At 45.7% G+C, this 20,634-nt stretch overlaps 1 protein-coding gene across 10 annotated transcripts in view; it reads right to left on the bottom strand.

Moving 5' to 3' along the window:
* The window catches only part of PHACTR1 (phosphatase and actin regulator 1), a 495,254-nt gene that overhangs the window by 1,138 nt on the left and 473,482 nt on the right, over nt 1–20,634 (bottom strand). For all 10 annotated transcript variants that reach the window (XM_077269898.1, XM_077269903.1, XM_077269904.1 and 7 more), the window contains 2 exons: nt 11,300–11,440; nt 657–733 (listed from right to left, as the gene is read on the bottom strand). In XM_077269898.1, the coding sequence (XP_077126013.1) occupies nt 657–733; nt 11,300–11,440 (218 nt within the window). The remainder of the gene's footprint in view (nt 1–656; nt 734–11,299; nt 11,441–20,634) is intronic.

Raw genomic sequence — 20,634 nt, 5'->3', positions numbered from 1 at the left:
GGCATTAAGGTCTAGACTTAGAACAAAGTATAGGAGCTTGATGCCCCCTGGCATGGCCGCACCTTCAAGTGCACCTTCCCACCGACTTGTTCTCCATCTATGTCCATCCCCCTTCTTTGATTGACAGCTCTGACATTATCGAGGCAGAGAAGGGTGGAGATTAATGGAAAACAAGTAGGTGGGAAGGTGCACTTATATACGGACACTGTCCACACAGGATGACTGTTCATACCAAGGACAGACGCTGGGTGCACCATTGGTGTGGCCGAACATTAAGTGCACCTTCCCACCTACTAGTTTCCATCTTTCTCCACCCTTCTCTGGATAAATAAAGCCAGAACTATCAATCAAAGAAGGGGATGGAGACTGAGGGAAACCAAGCAGGTGGGAAGGTGCACTTACATGATTGACCCTGCCTTTATGTGCCAAATGGCGGTGCTTAGTTTGAACAGCCGTTCTGTGCTGACAGATTCCCCTTAAATACGAGGTTCTGCAGCAGCTGATGCATATGCAATAAATAATAATGTAACCCCTGCCCTATATTATAAATATAAGTCACAAGTCACTTGTATTTATAAAGGCTGGGGAAGTCTTTGGATTCTAATTTGTATAATGAAGCTAGAAACAGAAATTACAAGAAAATATTTTTTTCTCACCTTGTTAAATGCCTACTTAATTCATGAACCTCCATTTCTGTACTTTTAAACTCATTTAGCTCTTTTCGTATGGCTGCCTGGAATGACAAGATACGACAAATGAAACTACAGGGTTTTTACACCTTAAATATGACCATACATATCAGATCAAAATTGATTCAACTCCATTAAATTATAAATCAAACAAACTTCCCTGTGAGGCCGCGTTCACACTATCAGTATTTGGTCAGTATTTTACCTCAGTATCTCTGTAAGCCCAAACCAGGAGTGGGTGATAAATACAGAATGTGTGAACGAGGCCTTAGATTACGGTAAGTTCCCACAATGAGTTTTTGATACTGTGTTTTCAGTCAGCAAAAAACCCAGCATCTTACGTTCCAGCATAATGGATGGGATTTGTGGAAATCTCATGCCCACTGAGTTTTTTTTCTTTCTACACAGCCTAAACTAACCTGCGGTGCATTTTTGAAATCCGCAACGTCAGTTTCGTTTACGAGTACAATGTTCTTTTACACTCTTTTTTTCGATAGCACTCGGACCAATATTATACTACAGGGCAGTGCAGATCTGCGTTTTTCTCTCATGTCGATTTGGCAAAAGAAAAAAAATCACAGCATGTTGCGAGTTTCTTTGCAAATTGGGTGGCTCATACAAATTCAAATCCATGGAAAACCTCACACTGCACTCAGATGGCATCCAAGTGCGGTCTGATTTCCACAGACTCTCATAATAAAGAAGATGGAGATATCTTGTTCTCCATCTTCTGTGTCCATTTCTGGGTACCACATTTTAAAAAAGACATTGAAAAACTGGAGCAAGTTCAGAGACGAGCTGCCAGGATGGTGAGGGGACTGCAAAGTATGTCCTATGAGGAACGGTTAAAGAACGGGAATGTTTAGCTTGCAAAAAAGAAGGCTAAGGGCTCATTCACAGTTGCGATGAAATTGGACGAATGCAATCCAATAAAAAAATCGGATTGAATTCGGACCAATGTTATTCTATGATTGTGTGTTCATCTGCTTTTTTTTCCAGCTCGGATCATGATTGAACTGGAAAAAAAGTTGCAGCATGCTGCAATTGTAATCGGAAATAGGATCGTATCCTGCAATAGAAGTCAAAGGGTGCGAGAAAAAAAAAAAAATCGCACAGCACTTGGACCATGTGAGTGCTGTCCGATTTTTACACACTGATCGCACACCGGCAATTCATGTGCCGCGGACAGTAAAATCACAGCGTGACAGGTTAGAATAGAACAGATATATACACATAGAATACAGAGTTATATAGATGTCAGTGACACACACATATATATATATCTATATAATCGTCTAAGGGGCACTTCCGTCTGTCTGTCTGTCACGGAAATCCCAAGTCGCTGATTGGTCGCGGCCAGCGGCCACGACCAATCAGCGACGGGCACAGTTCGGCCACGAAATGGCCGCTCCCTACTCCCCTGCAGTCAGTGCCCCCTCCATACTCCATATGCAGCATCAATAGTAAAAAGATATAATGTATAAAAAATGGTGCTATTCTCGCCTTCCGCTGTCAACCGATGCGTGTGAGCAGCGAGGCTGCCGCCAGCTTCAGTTCCCAGAGATGCATTGCTAAGTCATCTGGGTAATTTCGCAATGCATCACTGGGAGCGGAAGCTGGCGGCAGCCTCGCCGCTCGCGCGCATCAGTGGACGCCGGAGGGTGACTATATAACTATTTTTTTATTTTAATTCTTTTTTTTAACAGAGCTATTGTGCCCACACTGCTGTATACTACGTGGGCTATGTTATATACTGTGTGACTGATATATACTACGTGGCTGTGTTATTTACTGCGTGGACTGTTATATACTACGTGGCTGCTACATACTATGTGGCTGCTATATACTACGTGGCTGTTATATACTACGTGGCTGTGCTACATACTATGTGGCTGCTACATACTATATGGCTGCTATACACTACGTGGCTGCTATATACTACGTGGCTGTGCTATATACTACGTGGCTGCTATATGCTACGTGGCTGCTATATACTATGTGGCTGCTATATACTACGCGGCTGTGCTATATACCTCAGGCTGTGCTATGTACTACGTGGCTGCTATATACTACGTGGCTGTGCTATATACTACATACTACATGGCTGTGTTATATACTACATACTACATGGCTGTGCTATATACTACGTGGCTGTGTTATATACTACGTGGCTGTACTATATCCTGCACCCCGAACCCCCGACATCGAGCGCCCCGAACCCCCGACATCCTGCGACTAATCAGCGACAAACGCAGTCCAGATGCGAATTGATGCGGGATTTAAACCACACTTCGCTGATTGGTAGCGCCTGGCTGGCCGCGACCAATCAGCGATATTGGCACAGGATTTAAACACAGCTTCAGTGATTGGTCGCGCACAGCCAATCAGCGACCGGCGCAGTCCGGCCGCGAATTGGCGCCAGATTTGAACCACGCTTCGCTGATCGGCCAGCCAGGCGCGACCAATCAGCGATGACTATGAAAATTGTAAATTCACACTGAAGGCATCAAAACTATGAATTAAGACATGTGGAATTATATACTTAACAAAAAAGTGTGAAACAACTGAAAATATGTCTTATATGCTAGGTTCTTCAAAGTAGCCATCTTTTGCCTTGATGACTGCTTTGCACACTCTTGGCATTCTATTGATGAGCTTCAAGAGGTAGTCCCCGGGAATGGTTTTCACTTCAAAGGTGTGCCCTGTCAGGTTTAATAAATGGGATTTCTTGCCTTATAAAAGGGGTTGACACCATCAGTCGTGTTGTGCAGAAGTCTGGTGGATACACAGCTGATAGTCCTACTGAACAGACTGTTAGCTGCTTTTTTCTTGCCAAAATACAAATTCTAAGTAAAGAAAAACGAGTGACCATCATTACTTTAAGAAATGAAGGTCAGTCAGTCCGAAAAATTGGGAAAACTTTGAAAGTGTCCCCAAGTGCAGTTACAAAAACCATGAAGCGCTACAAAGAAACTGGCTCACATGAGGACCACCTCAGGAAAGGAAGACCAAGAGTCACCTCTGCTTCTGAGCATAAGTTTATCCGAGTCACCAGCCTCAGAAATCGCAGGTTAACAGGAGCTCAGATTAGAGACCAGGTCAATGCCACACAGAGTTCTAGCAACAGACACATCTCTACAACAACTGTTAAGAGGAGACTTTGTGCAGCAGGCCTTCATGGTAAAATAGCTGCTAGGAAACCACGGCTAAGGATAGGCAACAAGCAGAAGAGACTTGTTTGGGCTAAAGAACATAAGGAATAGACATTAGACCAGTGGAAATCTGTGCTTTGGTCTGATGAGTCCAAATTTGAGATCTTTGGTTCCAACCACCGTGTCTTGGTGCGACGCAGAAAAGGTGAACGGATGGACTCTACACCCTGGTTCCCACCGTGAAGCATGGAGGAGAATATGTGATGGTGTGGGGGTGTTTTGCTGGTGGCACGGTTGGGGATTTATTCAAAATTGAAGGCATACTGAACCAGCATGGCTACCACGGCATCTTGCAGCGGCATGCTATTCCATACGGTTTGCGTTTTAGTTGGACCATCATTTGTTTTTCAACAGGATAAAGACCCCAAACACATCTCAAGGCTGTGTAAGGGCTATTTGACCAAGAAGGAGAGTGATGGGGTGCTACACCAGATGACCTGGCCTCCACAGTCACCAGACCTGAACCCAATCGAGATGGTTTGGGGTGAGCTGGACCGCAGAGTGAAGGCAAAAGGGCCAACAAGTGCTAAGCATCTCTGGGAACTCCTTCAAGATTGTTGGAAGACCATTCCCGGTGACTACCTCTTGAAGCTCATCAAGAGAATGCCAAGAATGTGCAAAGCAGTCATCAAAGCAAAAGGTGGCTAATTTGAAGAACCTAGAATATAAGACATATTTTCAGTTGTTTAACACTTTTTTGTTAAGTATATAATTCCAAATTCCACATGTGTTAATTCACAGTTTTGATGCCTTCAGTGTGAATGTACAATTTTCATAGTTATGAGAAATCTTTAAATGAGAAGGTGAGTGCAAACTTTTGGTCTGTACTGTGTGTATATATATATATATATATATATATATATATATACACATATATATAACATACATAGATAGATAGAAAAGCCGGCAATTCAGCAGCCGTGTAGTGTAAAATCACAGCAGGAGCCGTAGGATAGAAGAGATGGATTACATACAGTAAATGCATATAGAATAGATATACATATGTCAGTGACGTATACAATTAGTACAGTGTGTGTGCAGCTTACTGTACATGTATTTATTAAAACATTATTTTTCTGAAAACAATTTCCCACCATTCCCACGCTGCTGTCATATAGGTGAGAAGTGAGTTCAATGGCTGATGAACTCCCAGAACATGTCTGACGGCACCGCGAGCAGAACTTTGTCACGCTCGCTGTGCCATCAGACAGGTAATATGAGTTCACAGGGAGACACTGAGCACACGCTGCTCAGTGTCTCTGCTGGATTATAGGCTGTATGGTCACATCATGCAACTATGCAGCCTGCCATCTAGATGCAGCAGAGCTAGACCCGTCATGGGGCAAATGGATTATTATCTTCTCTGCGGAAAGGTGAGGAATATTCTTGTTTGGTTTTTTTAAACTCTTTTGCAGAAGACAATGGGGGAATAGGTGAGGTTGTAAGTATGATTTAATTAAGATTTATTAAAGGAGTCTGTGTCATTCTTTCAATGAAAGGACTTTATTATGGGTGTCTTTGTTTTTATACAATAGGACTATGAGGTTAGTAATGGGGGCGTCTTATTGAAGCCTCTCCATTACTAACCTTGGGGCTAGATGTCACCTGACAATACAAAGGTGACATCAACCTCTCCAAACTATCATTCCACTTGCCGCCACTACAGGGCAAATGAGAAGAGCGAGGCTAAGTGCCAGAATTGGCACATCTTATAGATGTGCCTTTTCTGGGGTGGCTGAGAGCTGATGTTTTTAACCTGGGGGGGCAGTATCCATGACCCCTTCCTAAGCTATTAATATCAGCCTGCAGCTGTCTGCATAGCCTTTGCTGGCTATTAATTATAGGTGGACCCTACGTCATTTTTTTGGGGGGTCCCCCATTTTAATAGCCAGAAAAGGCTAAGTATACAGCTGTGAGCTGATATTAATAGCCTGGGAACTCCATGGATATTACTCCCCTTCCCACGCTATAAACATCTGACCCTAGCTGTCGGCTTTCCCTCTGCTGGTTAAGAAAATTACGCAGGAGCCCGCGCCGTTTTTATTGGAAATTTTTTTTTTTATTAAATACATGCACAGTAAGCTGTACACACACTGTACTAATTGTATATGTCACTGACATCTATATATCTATCTATTCTACTTGAACTTACTATATGTAATCCATCTCTTCTATCCTGTTGGCTCCTGCTGTGATTTTACAGTACGTGGTGCTGAATTGCCAGCTTTTCTTCTATCTATGTAATATATATGTAATATATATACCGTATATACTCGAGTATAAGCCGACCCGAGTATAAGCCGACCATAGCTGTGCCATATAGTGCTCTGCACCGTTCATTATTGCCCCATAGCTGTTCCATAGAAAGCTGTGCCATATAGTGCTCTGCACCGTTCATTATTGCCCCATAGCTGTGCCATATAGTGCTCTGCACCGTTCATTATTGCCCCATAGCTGTACCATAGAAAGCTGTGCCATATAGTGCTCTGCACCGTTCATTATTGCCTCATAGCTGTGCCATATAGTGCTCTGCACCGTTCATTATTGCCCCATAGCTGTGCCATATAGTGCTCTGCACCATTCATTATTGCCCCATAGCTGTGCCATATAGTGCTCTGCACCGTTCATTATTGCCCCATAGCTGTGCCATATAGTGCTCTGCACCATTCATTATTGCCCCATAGCTGTGCCATATAGTGCTCTGCACCGTTCATTATTGCCCCATAGCTGTGCCATATAGTGCTCTGCACCATTCATTATTGCCCCATAGCTGTGCCATATAGTGCTCTGCACCGTTCATTATTGCCCCATAGCTGTGCCATATAGTGCTCTGCACCTTTCATTATTGCCCCATAGCTGTGCCATATAGTGCTCTGCACCGTTCATTATTGCCCCATAGCTGTGCCATATAGTGCTCTGCACTGTTCATTATTGCCCCATAGCTGTGCCATATAGTGCTCTGCACCGTTCATTATTGCCCCATAGATGTACCATAGAAAGCTGTGCCATTGCTGCTGCTGCTGCAATAAAAAAAAATGACATACTCACCTCTCTTGCTTGCAGCTCCTCAGCGTCCCGTCCCGGCGTCTCTCTGCACTGACTGATCAGGCAGAGGGCGGCGCGCACACTATATGCGTCATCGCGCCCTCTGACCTGCACAGTCAGTGCGGAGAGACGCCGGGAAGATGGAGCGGCGCTCGGCGTGTGGAACGCAGACAGGTGAATATGTAATACTTACCTGCTCCCGGCGTCCCGCTCCTTCCCCCGGACAGCTGGTCTTCGGTGCCGCAGCCTCTTCCTCTATCAGCGGTCACCGTTACCGCTCATTAGAGAAATGAATATGCGGCTCCACCCCTATGGGAGTGGAGTCCATATTAATTTCTCTAATGAGCGGTCCCATGTGACCGCTGAACAGGGGAAGAGCTGCGGCACCTGGAGACCGTGGGACTGCAGGGACAGCGCCAGGAGCCCCGGAAGCAGGTAAGTATGCCTCAGCGCCCTCTCCCCCTCACCCGCCGACCCTGCCGCCGCCCGTGACTCGAGTATAAGCCGAGAGGGGCACTTTCAGCCCAAAAATTTGGGCTGAAAATCTCGGCTTATACTCGAGTATATGCGGTACATCTAAATGTGTGTGTGTCACTGACATCTATATATATATCTATCTATTCTATGTGTATATATCTATTCTAACCTATCTATCTATCTATCTATCTATCTATCTATCTATCATATACACTGCTCAAAAAAATCAAGGGAACAGTTAAACAACAGAATATAACTCCAAGTAAATCAAACTTCTGTGAAATCAAACTGTCCACTTAGGAAGCAACACTATTTGACAATCAATTTCATATGCTGTCGTGCAAATGGAATAGACAACAGATGGAAATTATTGGCAATTATCAAGACACACTCAATAAAGTAGTGGTTCTGCAGGTGGGGACCACATACCACATATCAGTACCAATGCTTTCTGGCTGATGTTTTGGTCATTTTTGAATGTTGGTTGTGCTTTCACAGTCGTCGTAGCATGAGAGGGACTCTAGAATGCACACAAATGGTTCAGGTTGTGCAGCTCATCCAGGATGGCACATCAATGCAAGCTGTGGCAAGAAGGTTTGCTGTTCCTGTCAGCGTAGTGTCCAGAGGCTGGAGGCGCTACCAGAAGACAGGCCAGTACACCAGGAGATGTGGAGGGGGCCATAGGAGGGCAACAATACAGCAGCAGGACCGCTACCTCAGCCTTTGTGCAAGGAGGAACAGGAGGAGCACTGACAGAGCCCTGCAAAATGACCTCCAGCAGGCCACAAATGTGCATGTGTCTGCACAAACGGTTAGAAACTGACTCCATGAGGATGGTCTGAGTGCTCAACGTCCACAGATGGGGGTTGTTCTCACAGCCCAACACCGTGCAGGATGCTTGGCCTTTCCCACAGAACACCAGGATTGGCAAATTCGCCACTGGCGCCCTGTCCTCTTCACAGATGAAAGCAGGTTCACACTGAGCACATGTGACAGAGTCTGGAGAGCAATCTGCTGCCTGCAACATCCTTCAGCATGACCGGTTTGGTAGTGGGTCAGTAATGGTGTGGGATGGCCTTTCTTTTGAGGGCCGCACAGCCCTCCATGTGCTTGCCAGAGCTAGCCTGACTGCCATTAGGTTTTGAGATGAGATCCACAGACCCCTTGTGAGACCATATGCTGGTGCGCTTGGCCCTGGGTTCCTCCTAATGCAGGATAATGCCAGACCTCGTGTGGCTGGAGTGTGTCAGCAGTCCCTGCAAGATGAAGGCATTGAAGCTGTGGACTGGCCCGCCCGTTCCCCAGACCTGAATCCGACTGAACACATCTGGGACACCATGTCTTGCACCATCCGCCAACATCACATTGCACCACAGACTGTCCAGGAGTTGGCGGATGCTTTAGTCCAGGTCTGGGAGGAGATCCCTCAGGAGACCATCTGCCGCCTCATCAGGAGTATGCCCAGGTGTTGTAGGGAGGTCATGCAGGCATGTGGAGGCCACACACTACTGAGCATCATTTCCTTGTCTTGAGGCATTTCCCCTGAAGTTGGATCAGCCTGTAACTTCATTTTTCACTTTGATTTTGAGCATCATTCCAACTCCAGACCTCTATGGGATATTAGTTGTGATTTACATTGATCCTTTTTAGGCTTTATTGTTCTCAACACATTCCACTATGTAATGAATAAAAACTTACAATTGGAACATTTCATTAAGTGATATCTAGGATGTAGGATTTTAGTGTTCCCTTTATTTTTGTGAGCAGTATATATATATATATATATATATGTTTTGAAGAATATTTCCTTTGAAAACGATGTGTAAAAGACATAGAAAATTGCTGAATGTAAAAGCTCATGTTAAAATCGCATTGCAGTAGGATAGTAATCACAATGCATTCGGGTGTAAATCAGATGCTAGGTGTGAAAAATCGGATTGTACTTGCATAAAAAACGCATAACACTCGCAAGAGACTTGCATTACACTCGTCTGACTTTGCAGGATCAAAGTCAGACAGATTTTAAAATCGTTAGTGAGACTCCAGCCTAAAAGAGGAGACTTATTAGCTGTCTACAAATATCTGAATAGATGTCACAGTACAGAGAGTATTCTCATTTGCACATGCAAACACAAGAAGTAAGGGTACCGTCACACATTGAAATTTCCATCGCTACGACGTTACGATTCATGACGTTCTAGCGATATCGTTACGATATCGCAGTGTCTGACACGCTACTGCGATCAGACACCCTGCTGAGAATCGTACGTCGTAGCAGATCGTTTGGAACTTTCTTTCGTCGCTTGATCACCCGCTGTCATCGCTGGATCGTTGTGTGTGACAGCGATCCAGCGATGTCTTTGCTTGTAACCAGGGTAAACATCGGGTAACTAAGCGCAGGGCCGCGCTTAGTAACCCGATGTTTACCCTGGTTACCAGCGTAAACGTAAAAAAACAAACAGTACATACTCACCCGTCGGTGTCCTTCAGGTCCCTTGCCGTCTGCTTCCTGCTCTGAGTGCCGGCCGGAAAGTGAGAGCAGATCACAGCGGTGCTGCGCTCTGCTCTCACTGTACGGCTGCACTCAGAGCAGGAAGCAGACGGCAAGGGACCTGAAGGACACCGACGGGTGAGTATGTACTGTTTGTTTTTTTTACGTTTACGCTGGTAACCAGGGTAAACATCGGGTTACTAAGCGCAGCCCTGCGCTTAGTTACCCGACGTTTACCCTGGTTACCCGGGGACTTCGGCATTGCTCCAGCGCCGTGATTGCAACGTGTGACCGCAGTCTACGACGCTGGAGCGATGATTATACGACGCTGCGACGTCACGAATCGTGCCGTCGCAGCGATGGAAATTTCAATGTGTGACGGTACCCTAATGGAAGGAAACTGATAAGGAGGAGACACAGATTAGATATTAGAAAAATCTGTTTGACAGTTAGGGTAATCAATGAGTGGAACAGGCTGCGACGAGAGGTGGTGAGTCCTCCTTCAATGGAAGTCTCCAAAAACAGGCTGGACAGGCATCTGTCTGAGATGGTTTAGTGAATCCTGCATGGAGGGGGGTTGGACACAATGACCCTTGAGGTCCCATCCAACTCTAACATTCTATGAAAAAATGTAGGAAACTTATCAAAGAGGTGCAGAAATGCTGCAGAAAATCTGCAGCATCAAAAACGAATACTCATTGTAGGAATGTAGCCAAAGGCTGTGTGCCCACAATAAGTTTTTGACTTTCTGCATTTTGCTGCATCAAAAAAGTGCAGTGTCTTACAGTTCCAGCAAAGTGGATGGGATTTATAGAAGTCTCCCGCCCACTGTGCTCTTTTTTTTTTTTCTTTTTGCACAAAGTAAATTGACCGACTCTGCGTGTTTGAAATCTGCAACATGTCAATTTGTCTTGTGGATACGGTGAGTTTTAAGTGCAGATTTTCCTTGTAGAATTACATTAGATGTGGAAAATCCGCAGGTAAAAATGCACATGATTTTTAAATGCAAAACAGCATGTAATCTGAACATGACGTTTTGTCAAAGCCAAATACCAGGAACAAAGTAGCTTTATTTAAAGTATGACCTACTTAAAGACGCAAAAACTGCAGAGTCAAAAACTCGATAAAGATGCACAACACACTCAAAAACGAAATGAAAAAACACAAGTAACCTAATTTACTTAGTAGGTGCAGAAAATGAGCAACCTCAAAAACTCACCCAAAGCTCATAGTGAGAAGATGACCATAGGGCAGAAAACTGCACGGTGAGCACAGAGCCCTTTGTGACTCCATCGGTGCCTACATGAGCCGGGAGCCTGTGCACACTGGCTAATACTTTCTATGTACCTTACTAATTCTGGGAAGGTAATGCGAAAGATACAAACTTTGTCAGCGGCTGTTAATCGAGTCCAAGGTTTGTCTGCCCTCCTGTCGTAGTCTTGTGCATCCGCCACCTCCACATAATCGCTGAAACGAATTAAGATTTTCTTTTCCCTCAGCTCCTCGACCGTAGGCCTCTGGCTGAGCTGCAGACAAGAAACGTCATAAAACATTGTTGGCGTTATCCTGTAATTTCAATTAGATTTTCAGAATTAGTTTTGATCCTAATGAATGGCGTTATTATACTGTACATCAGCACTGGGGTGATGAAGCTGCTCGGCAAAAGGCACTTTAAAGGGGTTGTCCTGCCCAAATCAAGAAATCTGCAGTCTCTCTGTGTGACCGCCAAATTCTGAATCCCCCCAGAGCACACTGTGTGCTACAGGTATTCGCGAGTTTCTGAGCCGGGAACAGGCATGTATGAGTTATACATACTCCCGGGCAGTGGGCGTGGCCTCACTCTCCATACACTTGTATGGTACGAGGCCACGCCCACTGGACAACCGTATGGAGAGCGAAGCCACGCCCACTGGACAATCGTATGGAGAGCGAGGCCGTGCCCACTGGCAGGGAGTATGCACAAGGCCGGGATCACACATACGCAAGATATGGCCGAGTCTCACAGGTGAAAACCCAGCTCTGGCGCCGGCACTCCGGAGAGGAGCGTGCAGCCGCACAGCAATACATGGAGCTGCACGCTCCGCTCCGGTGTGCCGGCGCCAGAGCTGGGTTTTCACCTGTGAGACTTGGCCGTATCTCGCGTATGTGTGATCCCGGCCTTACTCATACATAACCTCTGGTCCTGGGTCAGAAACCGGCGAATTCTCGCAGCGCACAGTGCGCGCCTTGGGGGATTCATAAGTCTGCAGTCACACAGAGTTACTGCAGACTTATTGATTTGGACCGGACAGCACCTTTAAGGTATAGATTGATAGAAATACACATGCAGCCATAGTGATAGAAGCCAGGAGACAGCACAGACTCTTGTCAAGGCAAATCATTTCAGCCATAAGGATCAGGCGATTTTTTGTTTTTGTTTTTTCATCCACTTCTTCCAAGAGCTATACCTTTTTTATTTTTTCTTTGACGTAGCTGTGTGATCTGTGCCATCTGATCGCTTGTGCTACACACATTAATACTGGTATTGCTATGTGTAGCAAAAATCACAGTCTCATATGAATTCCAGCCATGAGCTGGCTTTCAAAGAGACCATGATGACAGGCACGGGGGTCTTCATCAGGCCCCTGGCCGTCACTGCAACCTATAGGCACCCACAATATAATGGATCATTTTTCTCTCTTGTGTCATCCGTTCTGCTTGCATTTTTCTCATCCATTTTAAAAACATCGCCATAGATTCAATGGCCAATTCAGATCGGCAAACACTGATGAGAATAGCACAGACATCTGTTAACAAATAGATACGTGACTGGCTCAATTAAAGGTCTGCGTGATTTCTGTTTGAAGAAAGGACAGCACAAGGATGAGAAAACCTGATGCATGAATATATCTTTAAATAGGTTTTACTATTTTGGAAGACTCCTGTGCCCTGTCTGTAGTCTGTTTCAAAAAAAAAAAACAAAAACATGCATTACTCACCCTCCACAGGTCTAAGGCCGGCGTCACACTAGAGAGTTTTACGGACAAATGAGAGGCGCAAAACCTACGCATTGCACACGGACCAATGATTTTCTATGGGGCAGCTCCTATCTGCCGTATATTTCTCAGCCGTATTTTACTGGCGTAGAAAATCGCAGCATGCTGCGTTTGTCAGCGTATTGCACAAAAAATCCGCCAATGAAAGTCAATGGGGGCAAGAAAAATACAGATTACACACGGACCATCAGTGTGACTTGCGAGAAATATGTACAGGTGTTCTATGGAAAAGCGGGCAATTCAGTTTGGTGTACAGTAAAATCACACTGACAGGTTAGAATACAATAGATCAAATAAATGCCTACACATAGTATAGGTATATATATATAAATGTCATTGAGGCACATATACTGTATATATTTATATTTCATACAGAGCAGATAGCAGAAAAGCCGGTCATTCAATTGCCGGCTTTTGCTATCTCCTTATGAAATTCGACAGGATATGAGACATGGTTTACATACAGTAAAACCATTTCATACCCCTTTTTTTTCATATTCCTCACTACTAATGTTAGTAGTGTGTGTGTGCAAAATATGGGGGCTCTAGCTGTTAAAATAAAAGGTTAAATCACGGAAAAAACTGGCATGGGCTCCCGCGCAATTTTCTCCGCCAAAGTGGCAAAGCCAGTGACTGAGGGAAGATATTAATAGCCTAGAGAGGGACCATGGATATTGGCCCTCCCTGGCTAAAAACATCTGCCCCAGCTACCCCAGAAAAGGCACATCTGCATCTGGCACTTGTACCTGATGCAAATCTTTCTAATAAAGGGTGTATAATAATACCTCTTTTGGCTTTAAACAATAGCACACTGATGAAGGTCTTCACAGACCGAAACATGTGTGAATTTACACTGTATGTATTAAACACCCCCTTTTGCATCAGACTCCCTGGAGTGTGTTGTCCTGTGTGAGCGGTCACGTGGTACCGCTCATTACAGTGATGAATATGCGGCTCCACCCCTATGGGAGGTGGAGCCGCATATTCATCACTGTAATGAGCGGTACCACGTGACCGCTCACACAGGACAGGCTGCCGGCGCTGAGAGGAGGCATCGCGGGAGCTGGGTGAGTATTTCTCTGCAAGCGGGCGAGCGCACGGGGGGTGGGAGGTGGGAGGTGACCCCAAACTTTATTTTTAACATTTTAACAAAAAAAAATTTAAAAAACCTTGATTTTTCATTCCTTCTCTCCAGCGAACGCTGCTGGGGAGAAGGAATGAATGCCGGCTTCAGCACCAAAAGCAGGGGACAGCACTTAACTGTAGCACTGTTTCTCCTGCGGCGGTACGTGCACACGGAGGAGAGTGCACACTGTTCTCCGTGTGCACGTGTGCGGGACCCTTTGTGGACCGTGCTGCCGGAAAAAGGGGACATGTCTCCGTGTTTTGCACACGGACACATGGTCCGTGAAAACACGCTGACATGTGCAGAGACACATTTATTTTAATGTGTCTACGTGAGTCAGTGTCTCTGGTTCGTGAGGAAACTGTCATCACACGTACCGGAGCTACTGACGTGTGAAACCGGCCTAACTGTGTGTTTTAGTTCTCTTTGAAGGTCATCTGAAAACTGAAAGTCAATTATATTTGACAGGATAGTTGCATTTTTTATGCGGCTGGACAAGTTTAGCTCGTAGATAAGAAGGAAATGTAAAGTTCTGTTTATCCAATCAGGTCTCTGCCTATACATTCCATGCTTCTTTTAGTGCCTAGTAAAAAAACAAAAAAAAAAACATAAAAAACCCCCAGCTAAAATACGCTGTGAAAATTGTCATGAACTCTGCAGGCAGAGATCATAGCAAGCCTATAGAGGGACAAGCTCTCGGAAGATGGAACTATACTGACCATGAACTAAGCCTGCCGCGCAACTAGAAATAGCCAGGTAGCATTTCCTATTTATCGCTAGATGCCCAGCTCTGGCCTAAGACCTAAATAGCTAGCAGAGGGAAATATAAGACCTGGCTCACCTCTAGAGAAATATTCCAAAGAAGACAGTAGCCCCCCACATATAATGACGGTGAGTTCAGATGAAACAACAAACGCAGCAGGAAAATAGTCTTAGCAAATTTGAGGTCCGCTTACTAGATAGCAGAAGACAGATAGTATACTTTCATGGTCAGCAGAAAAACACTAACAAAACACCATCCAGAGATTACCTTAAACTCTGGCATTAACTCATAACGCCAGAGTAGCAATCCCTGATCAACGAGAGCTTTCCAGACACAGTAACAAAACTTCAGCTGTGAACTGGAACAAATAGGCAAAACAAAACATGGACAAAAGTCCAACTTATCTAGTAGTAGTCTAGAAGCAGGAACAAGCACTGAGAGGCATCAGATAACATTGTTGACCGGCAAGAAACCACCAGAGAAATGAGCTTAAATAGCGACACCCACTACTGATGGAACCAGGTGAAACAGGAAAGAGGATGACAAGTCCAATTCCACAAGCGGCCACCGGGGGAGCCCAGAATCCAAATTCACAACAGTACCCCCCCCTCAAGGAGGGGGCACCGAACCCTCACCAGATCCACCAGGGCGACCAGGATGAGCCCTATGGAAGGCACGAACAAGATCAGAAGCATGAACATCAGATGCATTGACCCAAGAATTATCCTCCTGGCCGTAACCCTTCCAGTTGACCAGATACTGGAGTCTCCGTCTGGAAACACGAGAGTCCAAAATTTTCTCCACAACGTACTCCAACTCACCCTCAACCAACACCGGAGCAGGAGGCTCAACTGAAGGTACCACAGGTACCTCATACCTGCGCAATAACGACCGATGAAAAACGTTATGAATGGAAAAGGACGCAGGGAGGTCCAAACGGAAAGAAACAGGATTAAGAATCTCCAATATTCTATAAGGGCCGATGAACCGAGGTTTAAACTTAGGAGAAGAGACCCTCATAGGGACAAAACGAGAAGACAACCACACCAAATCTCCAACACAAAGCCGAGAACCAACACGACGATGACGGTTGGCAAAACGCTGAGTCTTCTCCTGGGACAACTTCAAATTGTCCATAACCTGCCCCCAGATGTGATGCAATCTCTCCACCACCGCATCCACTCCAGGACAATCCGAGGATTCCACCTGACCGGAGGAAAATCGAGGGTGAAACCCCGAATTACAGAAAAACGGGGACACCAAGGTGGAAGAGCTGGCCCGATTATTGAGGGCGAACTCTGCCAATGGCAAAAAAGCAACCCAATCATCCTGGTCAGCAGAGACAAAACACCTCAGATATGTCTCCAGGGTCTGATTAGTCCGCTCGGTCTGGCCATTAGTCTGAGGGTGAAAAGCAGATGAAAAAGACAAATCTATGCCCATCCTAGCACAGAATGCCCGCCAAAATCTAGACACAAATTGGGTACCTCTGTCAGAAACAATATTCTCAGGAATACCGTGCAATCGGACAACATTCTGAAAAAACAGAGGAACCAACTCAGAAGAAGAAGGCAACTTGGGCAGAGGAACCAAATGGACCATTTTAGAGAAACGGTCACAGACCACCCAGATGACAGACATCTTCTGGGAAACAGGCAGATCTGAAATAAAATCCATCGAGATGTGTGTCCAAGGCCTCTTAGGAATAGGCAAGGGCAACAGCAGTCCGCTAGCCCGAGAACTACAAGACTTGGCCCGAGCACAAACGTCACATGACTGCACAAAGACTCGCACATCTCGTGACAGGGAAGGCCACCAGAAGGATCTTGCCACCAAATCCCTGGTACCAAAAATTCCGGGATGACCTGCCAATGCAGAAGAATGTACCTCAGAGATGACTCTGCTGGTCCAATCATCCGGAACAAACAGTCTATCAGGCGGACAACGATCCGGTCTATCCGCCTGAAACTCTTGCAAGGACCGCCGCAGATCAGGAGAAACGGCCGACAAAATTACTCCCTCCCTAAGGATACCTGTGGGTTCAGAATTACCAGGAGAGTCCGGGTCAAAACTCCTAGAAAGGGCATCTGCCTTAACATTCTTAGAACCCGGTAGGTATGACACCACAAAATTAAAGCGAGAAAAAAATAAAGACCAGCGCGCCTGTCTAGGATTCAGGCGTCTGGCAGTCTCAAGATAAATCAAATTTTTGTGGTCAGTCAATACCACCACCTGATGCCTAGCCCCCTCGAGCCAATGGCGCCACTCCTCAAACGCCCACTTCATGGCCAAAAGCTCCCGATTCCCAACATCATAATTCCGCTCTGCGGGCGAAAATTTGCGAGAAAAGAAGGCACAAGGCCTAATGACGGAGCAGTCGGAACCTTTCTGCGACAACACTGCCCCAGCTCCGATCTCCGAAGCGTCAACCTCAACCTGAAAAGGCAGATTCACATCAGGCTGACGCAACACAGGGGCAGAGGCAAAACGGCGCTTAAGCTCCTGAAAGGCCTCTACAGCATGAGGGGACCAATTAGCAACATCAGCGCCTTGTCTGGTCAAATCAGTCAGTGGTTTAACGACATCCGAAAAACCAGCAATAAATCGGCGGTAAAAGTTGGCAAAGCCCAAAAATCTCTGAAGACCCTTAAGAGAGGAGGGCTGAGTCCAGTCACAAATAGCTTGCACCTTGACGGGATCCATCTCAATGGAGGAGGGAGAAAAAATATACCCCAAAAAGGAAATTTTCTGGACCCCAAAAACGCACTTAGACCCCTTCACACATAAAGAATTAGACCGCAGAACCTGAAAAACTCTCCTGACCTGCTGGACATGAGAGTCCCAGTCATCAGAAAAAATCAGAATATCATCCAGATATATTATCATAAATTTATCCAGAAAATCGCGGAAAATATCATGCATAAAAGACTGGAAAACTGAAGGGGCATTAGAAAGACCAAAAGGCATGACCAAATACTCAAAGTGGCCCTCGGGCGTATTAAATGCGGTCTTCCACTCATCCCCCTGCCTGATCCGCACCAAATTATACGCCCCACGAAGATCAATTTTAGAGAACCACTTAGCACCCTCTATACGAGCAAACAAATCAGTAAGCAATGGCAATGGGTATTGATACTTAACAGTGATCTTATTCAGAAGCCGATAATCAATACATGGTCTCAAAGAGCCGTCTTTCTTTGAGACAAAGAAAAACCCAGCTCCCAAGGGAGAAGAAGATGGACGAATATGTCCCTTTTCCAAAGACTCCTTTATATATTCCCGCATAGCAGCATGTTCCGGCACAGACAGATTAAACAAACGACCCTTGGGATATTTACAACCCGGTATCAAATCTATGGCACAATCGCACTCACGGTGCGGAGGTAACGACCCAAGCTTGGGTTCGTCAAAGACATCTTGATAATCAGAGAGGAACTCAGGGACTTCAGAGGGAATGGACGACGAAATAGAAACCAAAGGTAAGTCCCCATGAATACCCTTACATCCCCAGCTCAACACAGACATTGCTCTCCAGTCCAAGACTGGGTTGTGAGACTGCAACCATGGCAATCCCAGTACCAAATCGTCATGTAAATTATACAGCACCAGGAAACGAATAATCTCCTGGTGATCCGGATTGATACGCATGGTTACTTGTGTCCAGTATTGTGGTTTATTATTAGCCAATGGGGTGGAGTCAATCCCCTTCAGAGGAATAAGAGTCTCCAAAGGCTCTAAATCAAAACCACAACGATTGGCAAAGGACCAATCCATAAGACTCAGAGCGGCGCCAGAGTCAACATAGGCGTCCGTGGCAATGGATGACAAAGAGCAAATCAGGGTTACAGACAAAATAAACTTAGACTGAATGGTGCCAATGGAAACAGACTTATCAAGCTTCTTTGTACGCCTAGAGCATGCTGATATAACATGAGTAGAATCCCCACAATAGAAACACAATCCATTCTTCCGTCTAAAATTCTGTCGCTCGCTCCTGGACAGAATTCTATCACACTGCATACTTTCTGGCGTCTTTTCCATAGACACCGCCAGATGGTGCACCGGTTTGCGCTCCCGCAGACGCCTATCAATCTGAATAGCCATAGTCATGGACTCATTCAGACCTGCAGGCACAGGGAACCCCACCATAACATCCTTAACGGCATCAGAGAGACCTTCTCTGAAAGTTGCCGCCAAGGCGCACTCATTCCACTGAGTAAGCACAGACCATTTACGGAATTTTTGGCAGAAAACTTCAGCTTCGTCTTGCCCCTGAGATAGTGCTATCAAAGTTTTTTCTGCCTGAAGTTCCAAATGAGGTTCCTCATAAAGCAAGCCCAAGGCCAGAAAAAACGCATCCACATCGCGTAACGCAGGATCCCCTGCTGGCAATGAGAAGGCCCAATCTTGAGGGTCACCCCTGAGCAAGGAAATCACAATCCTAACCTGCTGAGCAGGGTCTCCAGCTGAACGAGACTTCAGGGACAAATAAAGCTTACAATTATTTCGGAAATTCTGGAAGCTAGCTCTATTCCCTGTGAAGAACTCCGGCAAAGGAATTCTCGGCTCAGATACCGGAGCATGTACCACAAAATCTTGCAAATTTTGTACTTTCGTGATGAAATTATTCAAACCCGCAGTTACACTCTGGAGATCCATTATTGTCAGGTGCACACAGAGCCATACAGAGATTAGAAGGAGAGAGAGAAAAAAGACTGCAGCAAGGCAGACTGGAGGAAAAAAAAAAAAAAAAAAAATTCCAGCAGACTTCTTATAACTCTCCTTTCTCAACCTGGGTCTTTAACACTTTACGGGCCGGTCAAACTGTCATGAACTCTGCAGGCAGAGATCATAGCAAGCCTATAGAGGGACAAGCTCTCGGAAGATGGAACTATACTGACCATGAACTAAGCCTGCCGCGCAACTAGAAATAGCCAGGTAGCATTTCCTATTTATCGCTAGATGCCCAGCTCTGGCCTAAGACCTAAATAGCTAGCAGAGGGAAATATAAGACCTGGCTCACCTCTAGAGAAATATTCCAAAGAAGACAGTAGCCCCCCACATATAATGACGGTGAGTTCAGATGAAACAACAAACGCAGCAGGAAAATAGTCTTAGCAAATTTGAGGTCCGCTTACTAGATAGCAGAAGACAGATAGTATACTTTCATGGTCAGCAGAAAAACACTAACAAAACACCATCCAGAGATTACCTTAAACTCTGGCATTAACTCATAACGCCAGAGTAGCAATCCCTGATCAACGAGAGCTTTCCAGACACAGTAACAAAACTTCAGCTGTGAACTGGAACAAATAGGCAAAACAAAACATGGACAAAAGTCCAACTTATCTAGTAGTAGTCTAGAAGCAGGAACAAGCACTGAGAGGCATCAGATAACATTGTTGACCGGCAAGAAACCACCAGAGAAATGAGCTTAGGCTACGTTCACATTTGCGGTGTGCGCCGCAGCGTCGCCGCCGCAACGCACAGCGCAAATGTGAACACATGCACAACGCAGCTTTTTGCGCCGCATGCGTCCTTTTTTTCATTGATTTTGGACGCAGCAAAAATGCAACTTGCTGCGTCCTCCGCGACCCGACGCGGGCGCCGCAGGGACGCATGCGGCGCAAAAAGCAAGTGCACCGCATGTCCATGCGCCCCCATGTTAAATATAGGGGCGCATGATGCATGCGGCGCCGCTGCGGCGCCCGCCGCTGCGGCGGGCGCCGCTAATGTGAACGTAGCCTTAAATAGCGACACCCACTACTGATGGAACCAGGTGAAACAGGAAAGAGG

This window comes from Ranitomeya variabilis, chromosome 6, assembly GCF_051348905.1.
Source record: "Ranitomeya variabilis isolate aRanVar5 chromosome 6, aRanVar5.hap1, whole genome shotgun sequence".
In the NCBI taxonomy this organism is placed as follows: domain Eukaryota; kingdom Metazoa; phylum Chordata; class Amphibia; order Anura; family Dendrobatidae; genus Ranitomeya; species Ranitomeya variabilis.
Note: the sequence above shows the minus strand (reverse complement) of the source record. Positions and strands in the feature narration are given on the sequence as shown.